The sequence below is a fragment of the Colobus angolensis genome, unplaced genomic scaffold, assembly GCF_000951035.1.
Source record: "Colobus angolensis palliatus isolate OR3802 unplaced genomic scaffold, Cang.pa_1.0 Scaffold181, whole genome shotgun sequence".
Lineage (NCBI taxonomy): Eukaryota > Metazoa > Chordata > Mammalia > Primates > Cercopithecidae > Colobus > Colobus angolensis.
Genome location: NW_012114944.1, coordinates 2776068 through 2792416, shown reverse-complemented (window position 1 = coordinate 2792416; position 16349 = coordinate 2776068). Strand labels below are relative to the sequence as shown.

Below are 16349 nucleotides of genomic sequence, written 5' to 3'. Positions count from 1 at the left end.
GCCCCGCGCGCACCCCGGTCACCTGCACAAGGCACGCGACGGCCCTTGCGAGTTCGGTGAGTCGGCGTCGGGGATCGGGTGGGTAGAGAAGGGGGTATTCCAACCCTCTGGGGTGTGGAGCGAAGGATCCCCCTGCCCAGTGGTGGACAGCTCTGCCTGGGACTCAGTTTCCCTTTAGGGAGCAGTATTTCGTATCTCTCCTCGTGCTCAGAGAGACTGGGGCGAGAATCCTTGGAGACACCACTCACCGTGCTAGTTGAATTTTTGGTGGCCTGCTACCCCTTTTGGTACGTAAGTACCTGCTGATGCAGTCACTTATTTGTAGGCATGGTATGTTTGCTGGGCAGGACACTGGGAGTTGAGGAGGGGGATCAGAGTTCCCAAGTATCCAGCGCTAGGTGGATTGTTTGAATGGGGAGGAAGGGAAGTTGAGGATGCAGGAGGAGGATGAGTTCCAGACTGGGGAATCAGGAGTCACCAGGCCATAGCACCAGAGCACCAGGGCCCCAGATGTGGGATGGGGCTGAGCTGGGATGCTGAGGGAGCTCCACCCAGGAAAAGTAAGACCTCTGGAGACGTAAGATCTGAAAAGATTGTGGTGCTATTAGGGGCAGACCCAGGTTTCGTGGGTCTAAATAATAAATAATTTGGAGAGTCCTGTGTAAAGTAAAGGAATAGAACTGCTAGGGACTTCGAAACTTATGAAATGTTAGGGACTTAGAAACTTAAGCTTCATTAACATCAAAGTAAAATAATCTCTGTGTGCTATAGTTGCCCACTCTCTTTATGTACCTTTTGAAAACCAAACAAAAAGAAACCAAAACATTAGTACTGCTTTACCGGCTTCCTAAGCATGAGTGTATCCTGCCCATTAGGTATTGGAGAAGTGCCCCTGTGTACTCTGTCTGGAGTGGGCAGTGAAGAGTTTAGGGTGAGTGAGAAGGTGACCAGTGAGTCCCAAGGAGCCTAGGTTTCAGCCTGGGGTTCAGGCTTCTGGGAAATAATTCTGGCCCAAGTCCAGACTTTAGGGCCTAAGACAATGTAATGACTCAGCTTCAAGAAAGAAGCTTGGGGTGGGGTTCTTCCCAAGCCTTAAGAAGGATCTAGTAGTCTTTCCCCTCAAGTAGTTCAGGTAGATGTACCCAAGTCCAGGAGACACAATGGGTTGTTGGAGATGGGGCAGGAAGCCTCCTGTCCTGGGAAACGTAAACCCAGTGTGTGGCCAATTGAGCACAGGAAAGTCACCATTGACTGTTCCTAGCTGGAGCTCCCCATGGAGGACAGAGCTGGCTGGGGGTGCATCTGTGCTGCTGCTGGCTCCCTGAGTGGCCCTGGACAGGCCCCTTCTCCTCTCTGGCCATATCAGCCCCAGTGGAGTCATTGTTGAGGTCCCTCTCACTTGGAACAGTTTGTCTCCGCCATGTGGCACTTAAGCAGTGCTGTCTCTTTCCTTTTGCTAGTTCCTATCAGTCGTTTTATAATCTGCTTTCCTCAGCAGTTAATTCACAGGCAATTCTCTTTGTCTCCAGACAGGTAACACTTTAACTCCATATGCAGGAGACATAAGAAATGCTGACCAGGTCCCCAGACTGTAAGTGGTGCTGATGGTCTCAGATAATTTCTCCCCAGAGTGGCATTCTCTTCCTAAGAGAAAGGCACCTTAAAGACATTCAGACCAAATCTGCTGTTATACAGAGAAAGAGACTGAGACCCAGTAAGGTCAGAGCCCTTGTCCAGGGTGACCAGTAAAGGATGACCAGCTCCCTGGTCCCAACACCCTGTCCAGTGCTCTTTCGGCATAGGACTTGATAGTATTAAGTCAGGCAGATGGTGGTTACCATGGTTACCAGAGTGAGGCCAGATGGCAGATGGAAACTCCATACCCCTAATTCACTGAAAATTACCAAATGACAAGTAAATGTGACAGCCCCCCAACTCTGATCTACGGGCTCTGACGCCCACCCCAGGCACAGACGCAGGGAATAAAGATGTTCGCGGGGCCACACGGAAGCAACTCAGAACTGCTTTTCATGATCTCATTAGCGACAGGCGTCAGGCCTCCCCGGGATTCAGCCCTTCTTCCGCATCAGCCTTTGTGTCATCCACCACAGAACCGGGCACTGTTTGCCTGTCACTCTCTGTCCTGAAGTGCTTGTGTGGCCTCTGCCCTTGTGTCCGGATAAAGCATGAAGGTTTGGACAGGGGATGTTTCCTAGCCCAGGCAGCAGCTCATTCTGTGCTGCCCTGAAGCCATCTTTTATTCAGAAGACACAGCGGGAGTTTTTTAACAATGCCCCTGGGGACCCCGGTTGAAGGGAAGCAGACTGTGAGTCAGAGCAGGGCTGTTCTGCTTCAATATTGGCAATAAAATCACCCCTCCTGCCTCCTTTGGAACCCAAGCACCTAGATTTCATGGAATGAGGCCTCGGGAAGTATTTATTGTGTTGGTCACAGTGTGTGAAGGGTCCTTATACATGCCTCTCAGGAGCCTGGGGAAGCAGTTTTCAGGCTTAAATTCTGCCCTTTCCTCCTATGCCCTGAAACGCCACAAACTGCCACATAATGAGAGTGATCCTTTGATCCACACACATGTACGCAAGACTCACATATGAATAATTCTTACTGTTGGAAATTGTTTTCGCATCCATCTTTTTTTTTTTTTTTTTTTGAGATAGGGTCTCACTGTGTCTCCCAGGCAGAATACAATGGCTTGATCACAGCTCACTGTGATCCTGGGGTCAAGGAACCCTCCTGCCTCAGCCTTCCAAGTAGCTGGGACTATAGGCACATGCCATCATGCCCAGCTAATTTTTAGAATTTTTTGTAGAGACAGGATCTTGCTGTGTTGCCCAGGCTATCCTTGAACTCCTGGCCTCAAGCAATCCTCCCACCTCAGTCTCCCAAAGTGCAGAATGAAACTTCCCCCTTCGGCCTGGCACCCAAGGCTTGCAATGGCCTACCCCAAACTACTCTGGGGTGTCCTCTCCTTTCCCAACCATCCTACCAGGCCTCGGCCCCATGGACCCACTTGCACACCCACCAAAGGGTTCCCACTTCTGAGCCTCAGTTCATGCTGTGCCTCCTCCTTGCCAGCCTTGGGATGCTCTCCCCATCCTTCAAGGCTTCTCTCAGGAGCTATAGCCCACTGCTAAATAGAGGGACAAGTGACGAACCTTGGGAAAAACAGGAAGGTGGACCCAGATTGAGAAACCCCCAAGATTCAAGGCTGGCGGGTGCACAGCACCTTACTGATCAGGTTGCTAGCAGACTAGCTGTGCAGCGACCATCTGAAAACAGCCCGGCAGGCCAGGCACGGTGGCACACGCCTGTAATCCCAGCACTTTGGGAGGCCGAGGCGGATGGATCACAAGGTAGGAGATCGAGACCATCCTGGCTAACACAGTGAAACCCTGTCTGTACTAAAAATACAAAAACAAAATTAGAAGAAGGGTGCAAAAACAATTTCCAACAGTAAGAATTATTCATACTTGGGTCTTCAATACATTCTGAATTATTGGTTGAGCTTCTCACTGGTAAGGTGGTATGGCCTTAGTATCATGATGATGATGATTGCTCTCATTACTTTAAAGGCTGGACTGTTCAGTGTGTGTGCCCTATTTGTTAGCATTGGGAGAGGGTTGGGGTCCTACAGACAGCAAGACAGCAGGGCATTGAGCCCTGGCAGCTTCAGTGAGCTCCTGAGACCCTGAATCTTAGAAAATACACCTTGGTTGAAATTCCAGCTCCACTTAGAAACCTAGGTCTGTGCTAATATGTGTTACCAGGTAACCAGGAGAGGCAGCAAATGCCACTTCGTGAGAGGGACAAAGAAGGGGGTTTGTGCTCAAAACCCTTTCATGCCGAGGGAGGAGATCTGAGGCGGAGGCTGCAGGGAGCAGGATTAAGCTGTTTCTCGTTCCACATCATAACGTGACTATTAGCATAAATTATCAGGGCTGTTCAGTGCATTGATTATTAAAATCTTTGGTTGTGTGCTTTTTAATACAAGCAGATGGGGTCCTGGGGGATGACTTGATATTCTTTCTTTCCCTAGCACCATTAACTTTAAAGAAATCTCAGAGGCATTTGGGAAGATTTTTTCTTTTCTTTTTTTTTTTTTGAGATGGAGTCTGGCTCTGTTGCCCAAGCTGGAGTGCAGTGGCCGGATCTCGGCGCACTGCAAGCTCCACCTCCTAGGTTTACGCCATTCTCCTGCCTCAGCCTCCCAAGTAGCTGGGACTAGGCGCCCGCCACCTCGCCCGGCTAGTTTTTTTTTTTTTTTTTTTTATTTTTTAGTAGAGACGGGGTTTCACCATGTTAGCCAGGATGGTCTCGATCTCCTGACCTCGTGATCCGCCCGTCTCGGCCTCCCAAAGTGCTGGGATTACAGGCTTGAGCCACCGCGCCCGGTCAAGGGAAGATTTTTTCATTCCAGCCATCAATGACTGATATAATTGACGAGGTAGGGGGACAAAGCACCACACGCTATAATAATAATATTGATCCCTTTCATTTGTACAGATCCACACAGTTAATAACTTAGTCACATCCATTTTCTCCCTTCACCCCAAGGATGGGAGGCTGTGGTCATTATCTTCATTTGCAGATAAAAAGGAAATGATTAACAACTTGCCCTAGCTCAAGTGGTTGGCAGCCAGATTCCTGGGCATTTGAGTCTCCCTCTGGTACTGTTTTTGCTCACCCCACAGTACTGCCTCCTGTGACCATGTGCATCTGGGTGACTGTCTTACCTGCTGGTTAGCCCTTGGATGGTTGGATTTGTGCAATTCTAGGGCTATTGCTGGCACAAGCAGAAGGAAACAAGTATCAACAAGGAAGAGCTCTAGGGGGATGAAGCTTCCACATTCACAGACTGGACTAGCTAAAAGCCATCCTCCCTCCTGCAAGCCACATCATTCCTGTGAAAGGCAAGCAGAAAGGAAAGCCCTGGTTCCTCCAGCAGTGTGGTGGCTCTGGCAACAATAAGAGTATGTGCTTGGCTCCCCAGAGTGAGGGCTGTAGCCATGGCCCCTGGTGCCTGTCACCTGAGGCCAGAGGAGGGTCTCATGCAGGCAAAGAGCTTTAGAGGAGACTGCCTAGGGACAGCACACCCTGCTGAGTCCTCAAGTCCCTCTGCAGAGGTCTTTTACATTTTGTAAGGGGTCTTGCAATTATTCCTCACAGCAGCCTTTGGGGAGTGGGCTGGGGAGGGAATAGATTCCTGTGCCCATTTTAAAGAAGAAGAAACTGAGGCCAAGGCCTGGCAGAGAAAGGATTTGAACCCGGACTCTTCCACCCCTGCCTGCCACGCTGTCCTTCCTGCCTGTGGTGGCAGCCATGACATTGAGTGTTCCAGTGCCATGCTGGAGTGAGCCCTTGGGGATAGTAGGAACTGGAAATGTCCTGCTGGTGTCAAGGACACATTGCTCGTGTTAGGGGTTATCTTCACAAGAGCTGTTCCCTGGGGGTGATGTTTGGGGTGTTTCATTATTGTATAGAAAAGAGCTAACATGGCAGGCCTGTGACCATATCCTCAGAAAGGCTTGCTGGCAAGGTTGGCCCTGGGCTGGTATCTAGGGACTTAGATTTCAGGGGGGTTCCACTCTTCTCAGAATTGATGAGAGTGGCTCACTGTGCCTGAACTGTACAAACGATGTGGTTTATGCGGAACCCCTGCTTTCCTTCTCAGAGTGTGGAATTTAGGTATTCAGTTAGGCAGAGAGTGCCCCTGTGGCCAGCTCCCAGTAAAAACCCTGGGCACCGAGTCCCTCTTGAGCTTCTCCGGTAGACAGCATTTCACATGCTTGTGACTCCATGGGGAGGGCTCTTGGAAGCTTGTGCCTGCTTCCCCCACACTGACTTTTTCCCTTGACTGATTTTGCCAGATGGGAAAATTCTTTCACTGTAATAGATCACAGCCTGAGTACCACTGTATGCTGAGTCCTGTGAGTCCTCCTAGTCCTCCTAGGAAATCATTGAACTGGAGAGTTGTCTTGGGGATCCCCCAACACAATGCCTAAGCAACTCATCTCTTATTCTGGAACGGAGACCATACAGATAACAAATGTTCCACTTTAGAAACCAGTGTGGGAGTGAATGGAATCATGGTGCTGGGTTTGAGTCCCTGTTTCTCTGAGCACTTTACCTTTCTGAGTCTTGGTTTTCTCATCTGTAAAATGGGGATGGAAGCAGCTACCTCACAGAGCTGGTGTGAGGATTAAAGGGTAGTGTACATGGAAGGGTCCTCTAGGGAAAAGGGAGGATGGTGTTAGCACAGTGGTTCAGAAGAGCTTGAGATCTGGAGCCAGATCGCTGGGATCATAGCCAACTCACTCTGCACCCTTTAATGCTGGGTAACCCAGGGCAGCGCCACCATCTGGCAGCTGGTGAGATTGCTGGAGAGATAAACAGGTTAATACCTGTAGGCAGAAAAGTGCTTAGTACACAGTGAGCGCTGTGCTGATAGCATAATTACTGTTATTACTGGTACTGTGATAATTATTTATCATAAAGAGCTACTATGGATAAAAATATTTTAAATTTAAAATCAGATATGTTAAAATTAAAAACAGGGCCGGGAATACAGTGACTCATGCCTGTATTCCCAGAGCTTTGGAAGGCCAAGATGTGAGGATTGTTAGAGGCCAGGAGTTTAAGACCAGCCTGAGCAACATAGCAAGACCCATCTCCACAAAAAAAAAATTTTGTTTCATCAGCTGGGCATGGTAGTGCATGCCTGTAGTCCCAGCTACTCAAGAGGCTGAGGCAGGAGGATTGCTTGAGCCCTGGAGTTCGAGACTACAGTGAGCTATGATTGTGCCACTTCATTCCAGTCTGAGTGACAGAATGAGACCCTGCCTCAAAAAAAAATTAGAACCAGATTATTATGGCACAAGCAACATGAAATTTTTTGAGGTCACAGAACAACTGTTCTGTATCTTGGCTATAGTGGTAATTACATGACTGTATCCATTTGTCAAAACCTAGAACTGCACACCAGAAAGAACGAATTATGCTTTATGTAAATGTAAAAATAAATAAATAAATAAAAATGTAAACGTCCCTTTAATGTGCTTTGACCTCCCTTTAAAAGCAGGGCCTCTTTTGTAAAAGAATTGGTATTTTTTGCCACAAAATCAGTTATGAAGTCAGTATTTCCAAGACAGTCTTTCTTAACTGTAGTTGTTGAAAGAGAGAGAGAGACTGAAATATGAGGAGAGAGAGATGAATTGTGATTTACTGGTTTACTCATTTAGTCCTGGAAGGCCTAATGAAATGATGAAATCACATTTTAAATGTATGACTTTACATGAACAAAAGTAAACCACGCTGACTGAGAGTCCCCTTGGTATCCAGGTCCTTCTGACTGTCAGTGAGCCACTGGAGCACCGGTTTGGGCTCCCCTGGAGGCGGCATCCCAGCACTTGTGTGGTTGGGGAGGCGCTGGCGGAACAATGTGAATAAATTAGACTGCCTTTGTCATCGCAGATAGGGCTCCTGCCAGAGAGCTCAGTGTTGTGGCTCTCTGTGGCTGTCAGGCAACGTTAGACATCTAGGATCTTGGTTCCAGGGGCTTTGGCTACACTCAGGCACATGGATTGGGCACCAGCCTTCAGAGGGCCCTCAGATGGGCACAGCTGAAGGAGTGGGCGGATCAGATAGAAGAGGAGGAAAGCAGCCGGGGATGGGGAGGGCAGTCTGCATTCAACTCCCTGGTGGGCTGCTGGGACAACCAGGGGCTACGGGGCTCCAGAGGGTCGCCCCAGGGTCAACAGGTGGGAGTCACAGGCTTTAGCTCTAGGTGAGGATGTCCTTTCTTACCAGTAGAGCCCTCCAAAGACAGAATGGCCTGGCCTGATAGGTGGTGAGTTCTCCATCCCTGGAGGCATGCAAATGGAGGCTGGGTGAGCATGTCATACATGGTCAGACACAGAATCACAGAGAATTAGGATGCTAAAGAGCCTCTCTAGTTTGAGACTATGGCTCTAAGGCGATTTTCCAGAGATTTTTTTTTTGGCACTGGCTTGACAGGGTCTGCTTCCCAGTCTGTCTGGAGGGGCCAAACTAGTCTCCTTTCTGCACCCGGATCCTCCTGTGCATTTGGGTGTGATGCGACCCTGTCCATCACCTCCTTCCTCCTGCCTTCTGTCTCCTCCCTTTGCCATCCTTTTGTATTACAGCCTTTTTCAGATGCAGGCTTGTGGAGAACAACAGGGCTGTCCTTGAGTCACCAGGCAAAGCCCTAGGAGTTCTAGACTCTGCAGTTTGATGACCTGGAAATGAACATGTTTGTTCCTTGATTTGTCATGTGTTTGTTCATCCAGTCATCTGTTTGCTCCTGGCCCTCACTTGCATATCACGTTAACTTACGCTTTTCACCGTCGTTCCATGGTTAGATCAGCTCAACTGCCCTAGGAAGCAGGGGTGTGATCCCCACCTTATTGATGATAGCTGTGTGTGAGCATTATCTGGCCAGGCCTCCACACTGCACCTTGCCCGACACACTGTGGTGCTGGATGCCAGGGTGGATGAGTTGCTGTCCGGTGCAGGTGAGAGCAGGTAGAAACGCCTAGCCTTGATTATTCCAGCCCAGCATGAGCAGAGCAAATGCCAGACACAGGGAGGAAGGCAGAGTGTGGAGTAGCAGCTTGAAACATCTAACATCGGGTCCTGTCCAGAGAGTCCACACCCTCCCTCTCCTCTCTGTCATGTTCTGGCAGTCTAGAACCACATTTGTCTGATTCCCTGACTTGCCCAGGCTTGGGTCGGCTTCTGGGGATCGGGAGGCAGAGGGAGTAGGGGAGCCTTGGGGAGTCTTTACTCTGTGCATGCAAATGGGCATCTTGAATGGGCCACAGGGGGTTGAGCTCCAGGGTGTGTGCAGCTGTTCTGCCTGGCATTCTTCTTCCTGACGCCCTCCACGTGGAAGGAGAAAGGCCCATCTGTTAGAAGACTCCGCCGTTGGTGGCGTGACACCAGCCCCTCTAGGAGTCGGCTGCCGTGTTTCCTGCTTGAGTTCTAGCAGATGGCAGCCGGAGCCTGGAACAGGCCTTGGGAGGGAGCACTGAGGCCCAAGCTCTGCCACAGATGGTGCTGGGGGACTTTGGGAAGTCGCCCTTCCCCTCTGGACCCGTTTCCCCACTGGTAAAACAAAGATGGATCAGGAGATCGGTAGGCAGCTTTCCAGGTCTGAGGAAATCTCTCTTTTAGGATTCCTGCCCAAGTGTGATGTGCCGCTCCCCTCATTTCAGGACATCCCAGCAGGCTCTCAGTGGGCAGGGAAATTCAGAGGTGGATTGCTTGGAACCTGACATGGTAAAGGTTGCATCCCCTTGTCTCCTCCTCTTAGCTCCTGTGGTTGTCGTTCCTCCCCGAAGTGTTCACAATGTCACCGGGGCACAGGTGGGCCTGTCCTGTGAAGTGAGGGCTGTGCCTACCCCAGTCATCACGTGGAGAAAGGTATTTCTGTCCAAGAACTCATGCGTCTCGTGTGTGTGTGTGTGTGTGAAAGAAAGGGAGAAACAAAGACGTGAGTGGCAAAATGTTTTTCTTTTAAGTGTGTTTGTATATATGCTTTTATAGGTGGGCCAGAGGATGAAGAAAAGATATCTTCTGTACCACTCCTCTGCCTCGAAACTTCTACCCCAAAGCTCTCCCCTTAGAAGGGGACATTGCAACCCTTCCTGTGCCATTTACACCTTTGGCCACATAAGGACCGAGAAAGCTCTGCTTTTACCCAGTCTGCATCAGCTGCGGTGGCCGTGTGCGTGTGTATCCTGCTTCACTTCAGGGCTGTGTTTCAGACAGACCTGGCGGATGGCAGAAGACTCAGTCCTATTCCAAAACCAAATCTTCTAAAGACTAGTTTTTGGGAGACCGGCAAGGGTCACAGTGTATGTTGTCCCCTTAATGTCAGCAGGCCTGAGACAGGCATTGAAATTCTGAATCCTTCTGTGGGATAGTGGTGATGTTTGTGTCTTTGCTGTCTGGCAGAGCATGTTGTCTACATGTACAAGTAGGTTTAAAAAAATGGCTGATGTCATTTGCATAGGAATGAGCAGTGTTAGGGTTTCAGTCTTTGAGTCAGTGGGAGGAGGAGGAAGGAGGAGGGTGAGGAAGCCTGTGGGATGGTTTTTATCCAGAAATGCTTTTTCTGAGGCCCCTCCTGGCGTTCCTGTCCCCTGTAGGTCATGCAGTCCCCTGAGGGCACCCAAGTGCTGGAGGAGCTGCCTGGGGACCATGTCAATATAGCTGTCCAGGTGCGAGGGGGCCCTTCCGACCATGAGGCCACGGCCTGGATTTTGGTGAGTGTTTAGGATTATTGGATATTATTGACTGAGCATTAAAAACCATCCTTTATATTTCTACAACGCATTACATGTTTCAAAGCTGTTCTTACCCGTTTCTCACTGGCCCCTCCAGTAACTGTGAGGCAGGCAGGGCAGGTTTCAGATCTGCTGGGAACACATGTGATCTGCTGCCAGGGGCAGAGTGATGGCCCCACAGTGATGTCCACGTCCTCACCCCCAGAACTGTACGATGTTACATGGCAAGGTGGTGGGAGGGAGGTTGTGGTTGCTAAACAGCTGAGATAAGGAGATTTAAGATAAAGAGATTCGCCTGGATTATCCGGGTGGCCCAATTTAAAGGTGGGTCTTTAAGCATAGAAGAGGGAAACAGAAGAGTCAGAGGCAGACTGAAGTGATTCGACGTGAGGAGAACTTGACCCACCATTTCTAGCTTTGATGATGTTGGAAAGGGCCATAGCCAAGGAGTGCCAGCATCCACTAGGAGCTGGAGAAGGCAAGAAAACGAGTCTCCTGAGAGCCTTCAGAAAGAACACAGCCCTGCCGGCACCTTGATTTTAGCCCACTGATTTTAGCCCCGTTTGGGCTTCCGACCTCCAAAACTGTAGATAATAAATGTGTTTGTTTTAAGGCACTCAGCTCATGGCGATTTGTTACAGCAGCCCAAGGAAACCAGTACACCTGCCTAAGGTCACCTGCTGGTAAAGGAGGAAGGTGGCACATTCGAGTCCTCCTCCAGAGCTCTTTCCTGCCACTCGCAGCACTTTTACCAAGATGAAGAACGCCACATGTTCGAAGGAGTGATGGAATGAGGAGATAGGGGTCCATGGTGGGTCAGTCACTGTACCTTTCTGAGCCTCGATTTCCACTGTTGTTAAAAGAGGGCTTCAAACTGAATGACCTCTGAGGGCCTTTGTGGCCCTGACAGTCTGTGATTTACCTGTGAGTCTCCTGTAAAAAGAAGACCATAATGCTCACACTTCCCCCACGACTGGCATGAGTTTAAAACGAGCTGATGTGCATACCCCAGTATGTGGCCCGTAGCGTGATTTGTAATTGATGGAAGCAGTTGGTTGTAACAAGAGAAAGCAAAAGAGAAACAAGCTTGTTACGGTCCTGGCTGTGAGTACCCTCGGGGTGCTCCCTAAGGACAACCTCCTCATTCCACCCACAGCTCTGGGAGGCTTGGTGACTCTTCTCCACCCAGCTGAGAGATTGGGATGCAATTGGTTGTGTGGTTTTTTTCAAATCAAGCACATTCCCTCATTTTCTTAGGAGAAAAGACAGGGACAAAGAGGTTATCTCTGGTGATATTTTGTAGAGGCTGCCCCTATAGGGAATACTTTGTGGATAATTCTTTGGTCAGTAGATTTTTGTTCTTTTTTTAACTTGAGGTATTTTCCAAGTAATCTATACCTTGCACCTTTTATACAAAATGGTATACCGTTTACAGGTAGCTGGCAGTGTGTGGCAGGCAGGTGGAGGAATCATTCAGATGACAGCCGCAGTAGGGAGCGTGCCTTTCAAGAGGGTCCCTGGGAAGGAAATTTACCTTTGTGCTCCTTGGCAGCCAAGGCAAGGGGAGAAGTAGAGCAAGTTTTACCTTCTTCTGAAGAGGAGGTGGTGTGCAGACTTATCATTAAGAACTAACTAAGGAAGTCATTTTGCTGTACCTTATATAACTGTATAAACTTGCCTGTTGTATTTCTAGATCAACCCCCTACGAAAGGAGGATGAGGGCGTGTACCAGTGCCATGCAGCCAACATGGTGGGAGAGGCGGAGTCCCACAGCACGGTGACGGTTCTAGATCTGAGTAAATACAGGAGCTTCCGCTTCCCAGCTCCCGATGACCGCATGTGATGGAGAAATGTACATGTTCTAAGTCATTTTTAGTATTTTACATCCAAGTTATGAGATATTTGAAGTGGCTTATAAGACCTGTAATAAAAAGGAAGAAAAATACATAAATGGAGAAACCAGGGAGAGAGCAAAAGAAGATTAGGAGCATACTAACATGAGCAGTAGAATCTCTGGTATATTCTGCACACATCTCCCTCTGAGCTTCTTAGCATGCAAAGGCAAGGGCTGTGAACATGATGTGTGTCCATGAGATGAAAAGACCAGTTGTGTTTTGGGGCTGGAGGGAATATTTCCTCTGTATTCTTCTAGAAAGAGCACTGAGAGAGGTAGCAGACAGTGTCATTGTGACCACGTCCATGTGAAAATATTCCCGCAAAGAAGATGCCTGAGCTTCCTTTATGTGTTCCTGGAGCTCTTCCTTGTTCAGGACGCCTGAGTTTCCTTCCTGGGGCTCAGGCCTTGCCTTCCTGTCCTCAACACTATATGCTGCTTCGCAACATATCTCCTTGTGGGTGGGGGCAGAGAGAATCTCCGCATCCCCTCTGGCCAGGGCCTCCTAGTTGGTAGTCACACAGCTGACAGCTGGGGTTGCAGCTGTTCCCTGCCCACAGGTGAACTGGGAATTCGGGAAAGGAATCACTTTATAAGCCAGCTTTTGCTCCATAAAAATCCCAAAATCTTGCTGGTTCACAGCCACAGACGTTGATCACTTGCTCATGTTCCATCTTATAGCTGTGAGCTGGCTGTGGCCCTGCCCCATGTGCCCCCTCATTCAGGACCCCGCTGGAGGAACAGCTCCAGTGTGGAACATGTCCTTTCTGTGGCCAAGCTGCACACACCATTGCATTTAAAGTTTCTGCTCGGATGTGATGTGTGCCCCACCCACTTACAGACCAATCAATAGGTCTGGGATTCCCAGTGGGGATCGTGTGTGGGAGGATGTGCGCTTCACTCGCCAGAGGCAAAAGGGCAGGGATTGCATGATCCTTTTTTTTTTTTTTCTTTTTAAGACGGAGTCTCACTCTGTCACCCAGGCTGGAGTGCAGTGATGCGATCTCGGCTCACTGCAAGCTCCGCCTCCTGGGTTCACACCATTCTCCTGCCTCAGCCTCCCGAGTAGCTGGGATTACAGGCGCCCGCCACCACGCCTGGCTAATTTTTTTGTATTTTTAGTAGAGACGGGGTTTCACCGTGTTAGCTAGGGTGGTCTCCATCTCCTGACCTCATGATCCGCCCACCTTGGCCTCCCAAAGTGCTGGGATTACAGGTGTGAGCCGCCGCGCCTGGCCTGCATGATCCTCTTACAGGAATGGGGGAGCAGTGGTAAACAGGCACCATTACCAAGACTAATCAACAGATGCTTAATAGAACAGGAAAAATTAGAAACAAGTCTGATAAGGTTTCTCAAAAGCAAGAGGATTTTGCCATGGTTTTAGTTATATTACTCTTTTAGCCACTACTGTTGCATGCCTTCTGTGTGCCAGGCCTTACTTCTGGTCTGTAGGGGATCACAGAAAAACAAAAAGTGGACATCATTATAATACAAGGAATGCGATGTTAAGGGAATGGGAGGAGATGTTAAGGCACAAAAAGCAGCTTAGAACTGGGGAAAATGAAGGAAGAATCATCAAGGAGGTGGCATTAGAGTTGAAGGATGGGTGTACATGAATAGTTAAGAGGCCCTAGAAATGGGGAGGAAAATATGAAAATGTAAAACTGTGAAATAGGAATTCAACAAAGAGGTAGGAGATTGGGTCTTAAAATTGTCTTCCTGATGATATGTGACTTGTTTTATATAGACATGTTTCCAGTTTTAAATATATATATCTATAATTTTCAAATACACATATATTTTGAGGCAGAAATGATTCTGGGGTGTGAATACATCAAAAGAATATCATGAAAAATTGTGGAATTTTAAGACAATCACTGCTGCCTGGGTCTTGGGTTCATTCTGTGACACACAGTATTGCCAGCTCTGGCTTACATACCTCCAGGGATACAGAGCTCACTACCACTGATAGCCATCTGTTTCCAATGGTTGAAAAGGTCTTCTTCTTATTAAGCTGGAGTCTGCCACTCTGAAACGTCCACCTTTTGGTCTTGAAAGTAATTCTTGGGGCTCCACAGGGCCCTTCACTCCCCATTGGCACCATTTCCTGCTGGGGAGAGATTTGAAGTGAAGGATCATTTCCCGCACCTTCCATGTAGCACATAGTTGATTGTAACAGAGCAGGCTTACTTTCGCTAATTCTTTTTCTCCTTTTCTTCCTAGGGTCTTAGAAACATTGATCATAGGATGATGGAAAAGTCATATAATGGATCTTTGTGCTTCGTGAAGAGTTGGAAAACCTGTGTTTGTAGATGACCCCTTTTGTATGTTTTTTAAAATTACATGCAAACTAGATTTGTATGCAGGTGTAGTTTTTAGCAGGGCAAACAGTGAGAAACAGATTTGCATGTGGCTTTTTTATACTTTTGAAATGAATTGTTCCATGAGAAGTCTTTTTTTAATTACTCTTTTCCAGGGAGATCACAGATTGGCATGTTTGCAATTTCTAAAGGGCTCGTGTCAGCTGTGACTCTTTACCTCATTTGTCTATGACCTATTAGTGGTGCTCTGTGACTTAGTGTGCATTGTAGAAGGAGGGATGAGGGTCCTGGTTGTCTTCTGCCTGAATGTAACTTGCTGTGTGACCTGGACAGGTCCCTTCCCGCCTCTGGACCCTGGTCCCTTCATCTGTGAGTATGGTGTTTTAACTGGATGTTATCAATGTCCCTTTTAGCCCTGCCATCCTAGAGTAAGATGGCCCTTTGGAAAAATTACAGGAGATGTGGTCTTAGTGTTCTTTCTAAAATGGTATTCCCTCAGAAACAAATTCCATTGCTTTACCCCAGGGTGTGGACAGCTGGCTGTAGCTCTTCTATTCCTACCTTTTTCCCTTTTAAGGAGACTTAGTTTTATGTGGGATTCTTTACCAGACTCAGGAGCACCTTGGCTGGATCTTTGGAGACCAGAGCATCCATTTATTAGCCTAGCATTCTCTTTTTAAAAAATTTTTTTGAGACAGGTTCATGCTCTGTCACCCAGGCTGGAGTGCAGTGGTGTGATCATGGCTCACTGCAACCTCCACCTTCTGGGCTCAAGTGATCCTCCCACCTCAGCCTCCCGAATAGCTGGGGCCACAGGCTTGCCCCACCATACCCAGCTATTTTTTTTTTTTTTCTTGTAGAGACAGGGTCTCCCTATGTTGCCCAGGCTGGTCTCAAATTCCTGTGCTCAAGTGATCCTCCTGCCTTGGCCCCCCAAAGTGCTGGATTATAGGCATCAGCCACTATGCCTGGCTTAGCCTAGCATTCTCTAAACAGGTGGTTAGAAGCAGTGGAGACCAGGCTTCTGATGATCAAATTGCAAAAAAAAAAAAAAAAAAAAAAGAGAGGGGAGGTTAGCCATTATCTCCAGACTGTGGAATTAGGTTGTAGTCGAATATATTTTACCCATAAACATTTTGACCTCACCCAAGAATAAAGCTCTCTTTTTTTTCTTTTTTAATGAAAAAAGAAAGGAGAATATTTGCTATCTTGTCTTAAAAAAATATATCCTTAGATTATTACAATTTTTAAAATAAGAATTGAGATCCCTTACTATGTACAGTCCTTGAAGTTCATAAAGCTTGATCCCAACTCTGGGAGAGGGGGCAGGACAAGTGTTAATGTCCCTGCCTTTTGCAGATGAAGAAACCAGGCTCTGAGAGGAAAAGTTACTTGCTCAAGGTCTGAAGGCCTCTGAAAGAGGAGCAGAGCTCCGGGCACCTGGCCCTCCTTGGTCACTTTTCTACTTCACAGTGCTGCTACTCAGGGTCATCTCAAAAGTATGTAAAGGCAGATGTTGCCAATCCACAGGCTTCAGAGACTCTTATCAAGACTCTTCCCAACTTTTAAGGCACCCTTTCATACCACTCACATCGTGCATTACATTTTGGAGTCCTCATTCAAAGTGAACTTTCCGCCTGTAAGCGTGCGATTCCATATCTAAAATACTGGGATGGCATCACCTTCTGTACTATGCAGCAGCACGAGACTGGCCTGGGATTCTGGAAACATGAGATCCATTTGCATATTAATCCCTGGCTTGTGTGACCCTGAGCAAGTCTCCTTCACTTTCTGTGCTTCAGGGTCCT

The 16349-nt window shown here is 48.2% G+C and overlaps 1 protein-coding gene across 1 annotated transcript; it reads left to right on the top strand.

Annotated features, from left to right (window-relative positions):
- Positions 1 to 6: 6 nt before the first annotated feature.
- IGFBPL1 (insulin-like growth factor binding protein-like 1) lies at positions 7 to 15375 on the top strand. Its single transcript, XM_011939463.1, has 5 exons — positions 7 to 56; positions 9350 to 9459; positions 10188 to 10304; positions 12019 to 12177; positions 14444 to 15375. Exons 3-4 carry the CDS (start codon positions 10191 to 10193, stop codon positions 12166 to 12168), a joined length of 264 nt encoding a protein of 87 aa, XP_011794853.1. The 5' UTR covers positions 7 to 56; positions 9350 to 9459; positions 10188 to 10190; the 3' UTR covers positions 12169 to 12177; positions 14444 to 15375.
- The last annotated feature ends 974 nt before the right edge of the window (positions 15376 to 16349 follow it).

Coding starts and splice junctions, on each gene's coding strand:
- IGFBPL1 (XM_011939463.1), top strand. CDS start 10,191: ATGCAGTCCCCTGAGGGCACCCAAGTGCTGGAGGAGCTGCCTGGGGAC. Junction 10,305..12,018: donor AGGCCACGGCCTGGATTTTG/GTGAGTGTTTAG, acceptor TTGTATTTCTAG/ATCAACCCCCTACGAAAGGA.